The sequence below is a fragment of the Neomonachus schauinslandi genome, chromosome 12, assembly GCF_002201575.2.
Source record: "Neomonachus schauinslandi chromosome 12, ASM220157v2, whole genome shotgun sequence".
NCBI classification, from domain to species: Eukaryota; Metazoa; Chordata; class Mammalia; order Carnivora; family Phocidae; genus Neomonachus; species Neomonachus schauinslandi.
In genome coordinates this window covers 77370077-77382486 of record NC_058414.1, presented here as the reverse complement: position 1 = coordinate 77382486, position 12410 = coordinate 77370077, and the positions used below count along the sequence as shown (strand labels likewise).

Sequence of the window (12410 nt, the reverse complement as noted above, 5' to 3'; positions counted from 1 at the left end):
CCAGATTAAGACAATCAGTGTAGTTTCCTAGGGCTGTTCTAACAAATTGCTGCAAACCATGTAGCTTATTACAACAACAGAAATTTATTCTCTCATCATTCTTGAGGTCAGAAGTCTGAAATCAAAGTGTGGGCAGAGTTGTTTTTTTTTCTGGAAGTTTGGAGGGAGAAACTGTTCCATGTCTCTCTCCTCTACTTCTGATGACTGCTTGCAATTCTTGGTGTTCTTTAACTTGGCACACTGGTCCAATCTCTGCCTCTATCTTCATATCACCACCTTCTGTGTGTGTCCCTCTGTCCTCTTCTCTTCTTGTAAGGACACCAGTCATTGGATTTAGGGTCCACCTTAAATATAGATTGGTTTCATATCGAGATCCTTAACTAATTATATCTGCAAATATCCCAATGAGGTCATAGCCTGAGGTTCTGGGTGGATGTGAATTATGAGGGAGACACTTCTCAACCCACTCCAAGCAGCATCTCTAACATACCACCTCTCTGAAAATCAAAGATCTGGTTTTAGATGTCGATGCCCCATGAGATTTCCTGGTGAGGGCAGAAAGGGGGTTTGTCATGTGGTGTTATCCACCATTCACTAATGATCTTTTTCTCTGGAAGATGGAAGACACATAGGCCCATCGGTGATAACCCTTCCATTCTTGTGCATGCTTTCCCCTTGCTCTTTTCTCTTCACTAGCTGCTGCTTTTGCCCGGAACTTTTTCTCTCAGATATCTTCACACTCTCGTTTGGCTCCTTCAGGACTTGGCTCTCATGAGGCTTTCCATACCATGTTATTTAAGATCACAGGTCCCTCATCCAGAACTTTTCCTGTCCCCCTTCCTTACATGGGGTGGGCCTCAGGAGTCAGTGAACACTGGTGGTGTTATTCCTGTGTGCACAAAATTCACGTAAAAGCAGAGGTTATTTCCACAGTGTTGGCACACGAAGTCTGGCTTCTGGTTTGCTTTGCTTCTCCACGTCAACTCCTGTTTATTTATTTATTTGTTAGATTGATTTGTATTTATTTTAGAGAGAGAGAGAGAGCGAGAGCCGGGAGAGAGGCCAAAGGAGAGGGAGAGAGAATCCTCAAGCAGACTCCCTGCCAAACATGGAGCCCCACCCTGAGATCATGACCTGAGCCAAAATCAAGAGTCAGCTGCTCAATGGACTGAGCCACCCAAACACCCCAACTTCTGTTTATTCTTTTTTTTTATGATGTTATGTTAATCACCATACATTACTCCTGTTTATTCTTAAAGAGAGAAAGCCACTATAGTTCTTACTCTTTAAAGCTTTTATTACATTTATTGGCACTGAGCAGCACTTTTAGTTAGGTTTTTATGTATATTTTTGTTGTCTCCTGAAAATGATTGTAAGCTCCTAGAGGGCAGGTACCTGTACTCCTGTGAATGTGATGTCCTCATGATCCAGGAATCAAACAAGATGTCAGTGAAGACAACCAAAGGCGATCTAGGAACCATGGATGTTCCACAAGCCTCTAAGCACAGCAGAAACTCTAGTCTGAACTGAAGCCGTAACATCCTCAGTGCTGGCAGATTTCTTGATTCTGTTTTCTTCATTTTGTTCTAAGAATATAGTAGTTGCACTTTTGGAAGGGTTCAGGAATTAGGATTTTCTTTAGTCTTTTTTTTTTTTTTTTTTTAAGTAGGCCCTATGCCCAGTGTGGAGCCCAACATGGAGCTTAAACTCAAAACCCTGAGATCCAAGAGCTGAGCTGAGATCAAGGGTCAGATCCTCAACCAACCGAGCCACCCAGGCACCCCAGGAGTTAGGATTTTCTGATAGCTTTAGATACAGTCTCTTGCCAAACATGTAGACCCAGGAATAGAACATTTTAAGAGCTTTAAGAATTGGGGCACCTGGGTGGCTCAGTCGTTAAGCGTCTGCCTTCGGCTCAGGTCATGATCCCAGAGTCCTGGGATCGAGCCCCACATTGGGCTCCCTGCTCAGTGGGAAGCCTGCTTCTCCCTCTCCCACTCCCCCTACTTGTGTTCCCTCTCTCGCTGTGTCTTTCTCTGTCAAATAAATAAATAAAATCTTTTTTTTTTAAAAAAAGAGCTTTAAGAATTAAATAAAGCTCTCAAGGATGTGTATGGATGACAGCCATTCCCACAGAACCCCAGAAGGTGGAAGATGTTGCAGTGTTCATATGCATGAGGGCCACCATTCTGGGCAATGCCTTCAGTTACCCCTCAGTAACCCAAATATTCTTTCCAGCATTAAAGATGAGACACTATCATCTGAGTATGACAGAGAGGCCTTGGTTACTCTCCTGCGCCTGCCTATCACCTGCGTGTCCTTGCAGACCCAGCTTGCTGTCACCTTCCCATGGGATCTTTCCCAACTCCTTCTCCTTGACTCCCCTCCCCCACATTCGTGTGATTTCAGAAGAAGCTCTCTGATTCCTACCTCTCTTCCTGCTCCCTATGTGCATTAGGATAGTGGCTCCTAATCAGCAGAATGGATTATCTCTTTTGTGGGGTATATGAGAGGGAACTGTTCTGCTAAATACTATTCTGCTGAGCTGGAAGTGCATAACACATGAGGACATTTGCCCTTCTGCTGCCAGAAATACCCCTCCCATGTTACTCAGAAACAGAAGTAAAGACCCAAGTCTTTGAAGGTCTTTTAGGTAAGCCAGCAGAATTGCTGTGACACTCTTGATTCCAGTCTGAACCTGAAGGTGTTTGCATCCATACAGGCAAGTCAGATGACTACTTTCAGCCTGTCTTCTACATGAATTACAAAGACAGATCCCTCTTTTCAAAAAAGCATTTTAAATTTTTTCTTTGAAGGGAAAAATTTCATACACTACTTAATAATTCTTTTATAGGGGTATGCCAAAGCTTTGAATGGATTTGTAAAACTGGGTCTTATAAACAGAGATGCATTCCCTGCCCTTCGACCTGAGGCCAACCCTCTCACCTGGGTGAGTGACTCCAGAATTACATGTTGTTTGCTGTTCTTCAGAAATGGTCAGGTTTGAACTTTGCTTTGGACCAGCAAGGTACCTATCCTGTGGCTTAGATAAACCTAACCCTCCAGACCCCTTATTTTTCCTTGTTTGTGGAAGGTTGGAGAGATCATGGGCCTGACCCACTGGGCTTATTTCCTGTAGCAGCTTGTACTATTTATTTGCTCCCTCAGCCCTGAGAAGAGATGGATTTGGGCTCTGAGCTCTACCACTTGTCTAAGTGGTGATCCAGTGACAGTAGATAAACTTGGGCCTCCTGCAATTGATAACCCAGGAGAGCTATTGGTGATATCACAGAACTGGACTCCCTACCCCCAAATCCCATCAGTACTCTCATTTGATCATTTTTAACCATGAGTAATTTGAGTTTTCAGTTACTGAATTTATGCCCATATTTGTGTTGCATTAAAGTCTTAGAGTCTCCAGGTTGGAAGGGACTTTGAAGACTTAGAATTGAATGTAAAGCAGAGCTTCCCCTAACTACCAGCTGTTACTTGTTGGTCATCCGACATGAACCAGTGTGCCCATATTCCAGTAGAAATGCCAGCAATTTATCACAAGGAGAAAAAGATCAGTATTGCTAACTTTGATATTCTTGCTAGCTATTGCTTTGGATTCCATTTTCCATGTATCTGAGAGCCTTCCAAATCTGTTTTACCTTTGATAAATGTACATGTTAGACAGGAGTGAATATACATTTATAGAGTGAATTCTGAGGTTGACACAGCTGGATTGGGAGGGCTGGTATAGGTATTCTTAGGGGTAGTCTCAGTATTTTGGTAGCTACAGTTTAGAATAGGGGCTGGCAAATTTTTTTTTTTTAAAGATTTTATTTATTCATTTGAGAGAGAATGAGAGAGAGAGAGCATGAGAGGGGGGAGGGTCAGAGGGAGAAGCAGACTCCCTGCCGAGCAGGGAGCCCGATGCAGGACTCGATCCCGGGACTCCAGGATCATGACCTGAGCCGAAGGCAGTCGCTTAACCAACTGAGCCACCCAGGCACCCAAAATTTTTTTTGATAAAGGACCAGATTGTAAATATATTAGGCCTTATGGGCCATACGTACTCAATTCTGCCATAGACAAATACATAAACAAATAAGCATGGATATCTTCTAATAAAAATTTTCTTTACAAAACCAGGCATTGAGACAAATTTGGCCTGTGAACCAGTTTGTTTTTCCTTAATTGAGAGCTTAACTTTTTCCCTTAAAATCCTGGAAAAAAGCCTTATTTAAGAAAGTACAAAAAGCTATGACCATTGCTTAAGTGTTACTGCTTTGAGATTTTATTATCTGCAAGGTCTTTGTCATCTCTTGAACCTACGAAAGAACTCTGGTTGCTACTGGCAACCATAGCAATGAGCCCCTTCCACTTGATCCTGGCCAAAATGGGCTACTGGAGGGTGAGGGAGAATGGGTGAAAAAGTAATGGAGAGGATGTGATGGTAAATATGATGCCATCTGTTTAGTATTGATTTTGTGTTATGACCCATTTTTATTGCTCAAATACTGTTTTGGAATATAATTTATTGATGGGTGAGTGTGTAGACATGTGTGGATGTATGTGTAAGCATTACCATTTACTATTTCTAGTCATTTCTAATTTAAAATTTGAGGTGCATTTGTGATCAAATGTCTTTTTTTTTTTTTAAAGATTTTATTTATTTATTTGAGAGAGAGAATGAGAGAGAGCGAGCACGAGAGGGAAGAGGGCAGAGGGAGAAGCAGACCCCCTGCTGAGCAGGGAGCCCGATGTGGGACTCGATCCCGGGACTCCAGGATCATGACCTGAGCCGAAGGCAGTTGCTTAACCAACTGAGCCACCCAGGCACCCTGTGATCAAATGTCTTAATAGGATAATTTCTCAACTGATTATTTATTAGGAACTTAGAATTTTTTCTTTATTTTTATGACCAGAAAGAGCTCCTTTGTGATCTGGTTGGGATTTCACCTTCCTCCAAGCATGATGTGCTCAAGGAAGCGGTCTTTCAGAAACTAGGAAGAGACAATACCCAGCTGGAGGCTGTTGAATGGTAGGCACCCACCAGTCAACTCAGCAAAACACTGGATTCCTTCAATATCAATAAAAATATCAATGATTTTTTTAGTCCTTTCTAGTCAAAAAGGGGTCAAGATAGAACCAGGCATTTTACATTGTCTTTGATTAATTTACTGTTCTAATGTTGGCCTATTGTAGAGAGATTGCCAAGTACTGTGTTCACGTGTGGATAAGAAAGTAGATAAAGAGAGAAATTTAATGGCAATTATAACTTGGGAAATACTTAACTTGAGACACTTCAACTACTCAGTTTCCAAGCAAGGTGGGATATTTTTTTCTTTCCTGGAGGAGATTCTCCTAGTCTTTTGCAACTACTTTAAAATGTTCATTCACACAGCTGTGGTACATTATGCCGGTCTCCCTAATGTGGGAGAACTAACCTGTAAATTAATCTCATGTGAAGCTTTGCAACAGCGTGGAATTACAGTGTGTCAGTTCAGCTCCAGGGAGCACTGCCTTGGGGAGTCTGATGATTCTAAAGATTAAAACATTACTATTTTATTGTTATTTACAATGTAGGAGAGTCCTGTAACTTGGACTGTCATCTTGCGATTCTTCCCTTTCAAGATAAAACCCAAAGAGCTCCCTTCTTCCCAAGTGAGATTCTGTGTAGGACTTGACGTAACACAGCCACCTCTTGTGCTTCTCAGGTTGGGCTTACTTGGGGATGAACAAGTCCCTCAAGCAGAGTCTGTGGTGGATGCACTCTCCAAGCATTTGGCCAGGAAACTCTCCTATGGTAGGCCATGGGGTATTAGCTACACGTCCCAGAAACAGCACCCTAAGATGCAGTCAGCACAACTAGTGAATATGAGGGGAGGGCTGGAACCAAGCAGTAGGGATGGGGAAGTATGCTAGGAGGGAAAGCGCACTTGGGCTATTTTTCCAGAGGGAAGAATAAGAGAACTATCAAATAGGAATGAACTTGGGGAATATAGGAAAGGAAAAAATTATTAGTTTTTTTTTTAAAGATTTTATTTATTTATTTGAAGAGAGAGAGACAGCGAAAGCAGGAACACAAGCAGGGGGAGTGGGAGAGGGAGAAGCAGGCTTCCCGCTGAGCAGGGAGCCTGATGTCGGACTCGATCCCAGGACCCTGGAATCATGACCTGAGCCAAAGGCAGACGCTTAACGACTGAGCCACCCAGGCGCCCTACAAATTATTAGTTTTACTTTTAATGCATTAGGGAAATGCTGAAGGAGCTTTTGGGGGCAGAGTGGGCGCCTTCAGGTCTGTAGCCAGGCGACAGTGATACCAACCTGGACAAAGGAACGTGGCCAGAATGATCACTTCTTGAGTTTTTCTCTTGGCCTTTGGGCTAAAGAGTAGTATAGGTAATTGTCTAGGGACCACGTATGATGGGAGGAGAAACTTGTGAGAGCAAAAGGGTAGGAGCAGATGAATTGCAATATTGGAGTTGTGATGATAATGACATTGAAGAATGTCTGTTTATTTATCTTAAGGCCCTGGAGAGAAAGATATGATTGTGATGAGAGACAGTTTTGGAATCAGACATCCTTCTGGACATTTGGAAAATAAAACTATTGATCTTGTGGTTTATGGGGACATCAATGGCTTTTCAGCCATGGCTAAAACTGTGGGGTTACCCACTGCTATGGCAGCCAAGATGTTGCTTGATGGTAAGTTCTTTCGTTGGAGATCTGAACCTGTCACCATGTCATCTCCAAGTCATTGAGTGCCTGGATGCCAAATAATTACTCTTGAATATGACACTGGTGTTCACTAAAAGTGAGCTGTCTCAGAAGTTCTAAATACTGACTGACTGGGAGATCACCTTATGGTGAGTAAAAGTCATGAGTTTTAGACTTACACATTTTTGGCCCACTTCAATGACAAGAAGGCAGAGTGATGGGGTGCAAGTTACTCAGCATATCTGAGCTAGAGCTCCCTCATCTTAAAGTGGGGATTGTTATCCTCATTCATAGTTTCGTGGGGTTTTTAAATTTTTTTTGTGATGCTGAAGTGAAATAATACATGAAGTTCCTAAGTTCCTACCACATACATCACCCCCCCAGGCAATGTTAACTCTTCCTTTCTTTCCTTCATTTTTCATATTTTAGGGGTGTTAACACTGAAAGAGCAGAGGGTATTCACTTCCAGATCCCCCAAAATACAGACCATGTTTTATTAATCTTCATTTCTTAGTATATTGTTAGCACTCAATAAATATTTTAAACTAAGTTCAAATTTCAACTCTCCTCTCTCCCCTTAAGATCAGCTATACATTCAGTAAGCATTACCTCTGAGTATAATCCTTCATTTGGCCCTTGTGAGTGTGCAAGGGGAGTAACAAACATCAAGCGTCTAAATGTGAAATACTGAAACAATGTATCCACAGTAGCATATTAGCTAATATCAAATTAAGTGACCTACGGAGTTACCAAGGAACCAGAGTGAAGAGGTGATGAGGGTGAGGTCATCATGGACTTTAAGGAAAGAACTCAGACTTGCTGTTTCAATCATCCTAACACAATTATTATTGTGCCCAAATAATCAGATTGGTTTTAATTCATTCTGTTGGTGTTACGCTTTTTTAAAAAAAGCATCAGCAAATAAAGCAGACAAGTTAGGTTTACTTTACTTTCTTACTACACTTTATTCTCTGATCATTTTGGTGATAGTTAATGCAGTTAAATGTGTAAATTCTGATACTGTCCCTAAGTCCAGCTCTGCTTCCGATCTGTAGTTAACGCCTTTCCCTGTTTATGGTATGGAGACTCTTGCTGTGGAAATTAACCGTAATAATAACTTTAAAATGGTAACTACAAATTTATTTTATTCTAGGTGAAATTAAAGGTAAAGGCCTGATGGGGCCCTTTTCAAAGGACATCTATGGACCAATATTGGAGCGAATTAAAGCAGAAGGCATTATATATACAACACAGAGCATAATCAAACCATAATTGAGAATTATATCTTGGTTTTATCTTCCCAGGCACCGTAGCTCTGAACATTTGTGCAACAAACCTGCTTGCTAATGTGCTGCTTTGAAATATATAAAGCATGATATTTTTTGAGTCAGTCAATACAATGATGTTTTTAAAATACAAATCTCTATTTTAATATGAAAACATTTGGAGCAGGAGATGCCAGTAATTACCAGAGAACTTCAATAATTCTACATTCATTTTTTTTCATGTGTATGCAAAAGTGATGATTGTGCTATATGTTAATTTATTGTGCAACTTTTTTCTTATAAGAGTATATTTTCCTATATCAGCAGATAAACTTTTTAGTAAGAAAAAAATTTTTCACACAGCTATATTTTTGTATTTTTCAAATTGATTCACTTAGATACTCTTAGATTACCTATCTATAAACCTTTGCAATAATTATATTTTATGGCTTTTTTGGTAAAATTATGATTTATCGAGTAAATCTCATTTCTTACAGTTTTCTCTTGAGTGTTTGGAAAAGGAAATAGGTAAGAGTAAATCAAAATCCACATGATCACCTCATTAGGGACAGAAAAAGCATTTAACAAAATTTAACACCCCGGCATAATAAAAAGATTCAACAAACTAGGAATTGAAGGGAGCTTTCTCAACCTGATAAAGAACATCTGTGAAAAACCCATAGGTAGCATCATACTTAATGATGAAAGACTGAAAGATTTCCCCTTGAAATCAGAAACAAGAAAATGATGCTTTTGGCACTTATACTCAACTTGTACTGGAGGGTCTATCCAGGGCAGTTAGGCAAGAAAATGAAATACAACACATCCAGATTGGGAAGGAAGAAGTAAAACTACCTCTATTTGCAGATGGTATCGATCTTATACATAGAAAATTCAAAAGAATACTTTAAAAAACATTAGACCTAATACATGAGTTCAGCAAAGTTGCAGGACACAGATAATAATACAAAATTGATTGTATGTCTATATAATATCAATAAATGAAACAAAAATGGTACTGAAAAAAACCAATTCAATTTACAGTAGCATGAAAAAGAATAAAATAGGAATAGAGTGTGAGTCTGGAAATAATCATATTTATGGTCAATTGATTTTTGAAAAGGGTGCTAAGACAATTCAGTAGAGGAAAATAATTTTTCATCAAATGGTGCTGAAACAACTGGATATCCACATGCAAAAGAATGAAGTTGGACCCCATCCTCACAGCATATATAAAAATGAACTCAAAATGGACCAAAGATCTAAATATAAGAGCAAACACTATAAAACTTGTAGAAGAAATCATAGATGTAAATCTTCGTGCCCTTGGATTAGGCAGCGGTTTCTTGAATAATTGAAACCAAAAAGCACAAGCAACAAAAGGAAAAAAAATAGATAAATTGGGCATCATCATCAGAATTAAAAACTTTTGTGCTTCCAAGGATACCCTCAAGAAAGCAAAAAGACGACCCATAGAATGAGAGAAAATTTTTGCAAATCATATATCAGGTAAGGGAGGAAACTATATTTAGAATATATAAAGGACTATGATAGCTCAGTAAGTAGACAGAGAGCCCAATTTAAAAAATAAGGATGTGAATTGACAGTTCTCCAAAGAAGATAAACAAAACCAATAAGCACATGAAAAGATGTTCAACACCATTAGCTACCAGGGAAATGCAAATCAAACCTATAATGAGATACCACTTCATACAGGATAGTTAAAATGAAAAAGATAATGTTTGTGGGGATGTGGAGAAACTGGGATCCTTGTAAACTGCTGGTGGAAGTGTAAAATTATGCAGCCGCTTGAGAAAACAGTTTGGAAGTTCCTCAGAAGGTTAAGCATAGAGTTACCATATGAGCCAGCAACTCCACTCTTAGGTACATACCCAAGAGAAACTAAAACATATGTCCACACAAAAACTTGTAAGCACATGTTTATGGCAGCATTATTCACAATAGCAAATACCAAAATAAGCCAAATGTTCATAAACAAATAAATGAATAAACAAAATGTGGCATATCCATACAATGGAATATCATTTGGCAATAAAAGAGAAATGAAGTTCTGATACATGCTACCACATGGATGAACCTTGAAAAGATTATGCTAAGTTAAAGAAGCCAGACACAGAAGTCCACATTATGGTATGATCTCATTTGTATGAAATTGTCCAGAGTAGTCAAATCTATATATAGAGAAAATAGATTAGTGGCTGCCTAAGGCTGGGGGTTTGGGGGAGAGTTGGGAGTGACTCCTAATGAGTTTGGGTTTCTTCTTAGGGTGATGAAAATGTTGTAGAGTCGATTGAGGTAATGGTGTCACAACTTTGTGAATAGACTAAAAATCACTAAACTATATTTTGAATTATATAGGATATGAATTACATCTCAAGTTGCTATAAAATGATTATAATTTTTTTTCCTTGGGGGAAAATATAAACTACTCTTTTTGAAATACAGAGTAAACCCTTGTTTGACATTCTAGGACTATACACATACCCTGGTATGGAACGGATTCTGCCCATGAAATAAGCAACTGTTGTGTGTGGGGTATATGGAAGTTGAGAAAACATCTATGCTATTTGAAAAGGGTCAAAGTTGATTAAGGCCTGGTCCTACCTGTCAAAAATAATATGTGGAGATCAATATTAATAAGTAAAGACATGTGTGTTACGGCACTTTTTTTTTTTTACCACAACATTGAGTTCAACAAAGTCAATCAGGAATTATGAGTGTCACATTGATTCTACCTCCAATCTGGAATAATGCCCAGATACAGTGGGAACTAGGGAAGTAACATCTTAGGTGGGTGAGGGAAAAGTTTAAATATCTCTAAGCTAAGATCTCATTAGCTTTAACATAAATGTCAGGCAAAATGTTATTGCAAAAGAGGGAAGCCCAAACGAGTTTAACTGGTTTGGGCTTCATAATACCAATGAATGATAAAGGGGATATGATTGAAGAGCTAGTCTATTGTCAGTGCTAGAAAAGAATTGTCAGTAAGCTTGAGTAAAGGTGGATGTAATCACACACTGCACTGTCTCTCAAGTTTTCCAGCAGAAATGAAGGTGATGGTAAGATAGAATGGGAGCTTATAATTACAAGCATATGGCTTGCTCAGGGGTCAGCAGCCTTTTTACTACAAAGGGCTAGATACTACATATTTTAGACTTTGTAGGCCAAAAGGGGCCATAATTGTTCATTTCTGCCTTTGTAGTGTGAAATCAACCATAGACAGTACATAAATGAATGGACATGACTGTGTTCCAATAAAACTTCATTTACAAAAAACAAGTGATGGGCAGACTTGGCCCTTGAGCCATAGTTTGTTAACCTCTGGTCCTACCATTAGAGTAGACTGAATGCTCACATCTTCCAGATCTCTCTTGGCTTCTTTCATATAAAATCCATATTTATGTTGTCCAGTTTTCCTTTACCTAGACAAAATAGATACTAGAAGCTCCTAAAGAGCAGTTTGGTTGGTTCAACAATACACGAGCTCTTTCCTTCTCCATAAAATAAGTATAATAATAACTTGCAGGATGGTTATAAAGATGAATGAGCAAATGTAAGGGAAAGCCTGGCACCTCGTAGATGTTCAAAGCTAGTATTCTTCCCTCTTTTGCAATAACATTTTGCCTAACATTTATGTTTAAGTTAATGAGATCTTAGCTTAGAGATGTTTTTTCAGTCATTTGGATATCTTTGGAAGAATCCTCAAAGATCCATGCTGCTCAAACAAGCTATAGATATTTCTGCTCCATAATGAGAATCTTAAAACAATAGAATGGAAAGGAACAGAATAATCACCTGATTGGGCCATTGATTTTACAGAAGAGAAAATGTGTCTCACAAAGTTAAATGATTTGCCTAAGGTGACAAGACTTAATATTGAAATTTGATCATTTGAGGTCATTCAAAATACTTGATGAAATTTGGGAAGCACTTTGATTTATAAAACCTCTTTTATGGTGGGTTATTAGGACCACCACTGGCCCATATGGTGCCTTCTTGAGAATTAGAGAAAGACACTGCTTCTTCAAGACACTTCTGTCAAAAACTTACTGTCAAACATGTAATTTATCACACTTTACTACCCTCGTGGGTATTAATCATTTAAGTACATGTCATAATATTGGATGCCTATGATGTCATTAGCTCCCCTGTAGATGCAGTGCACAACTCTCACAGCCATGCAGGTAACCACTGTTATCCTTACGTGCTGTCTAGATCACCTTTACAAGGCTTTACATTTGTTTTGTTTTTTGTTTTTTTTTTTAAGATTTTATTTATTCGACAGAGAGAGAGAGAGATCACAAGCGTGGGGGAGGGAGAGAGGGAGAGGGAGAAGCAGGCTCTCTGCCAAGCAGGGAGCCCGATGTGGGGCTCGATTCCAGGACCCCCGGGATCATGACCTGAGCCGAAGGCAGA

The 12410-nt window shown here is 39.3% G+C and overlaps 1 protein-coding gene across 1 annotated transcript in view; it reads left to right on the top strand.

Moving 5' to 3' along the window:
• The window catches only part of AASS (aminoadipate-semialdehyde synthase), a 57599-nt gene extending 48777 nt beyond the window's left edge, over positions 1-8822 (top strand). Inside the window, exons 20-24 of the mRNA XM_021699319.2 lie at positions 2855-2950; positions 4914-5029; positions 5706-5794; positions 6520-6696; positions 7862-8822. Coding sequence (XP_021554994.1) covers positions 2855-2950; positions 4914-5029; positions 5706-5794; positions 6520-6696; positions 7862-7980 — 597 coding nt within the window. The 3' untranslated portion in view covers positions 7981-8822. The remainder of the gene's footprint in view (positions 1-2854; positions 2951-4913; positions 5030-5705; positions 5795-6519; positions 6697-7861) is intronic.
• Positions 8823-12410: the final 3588 nt, after the last annotated feature.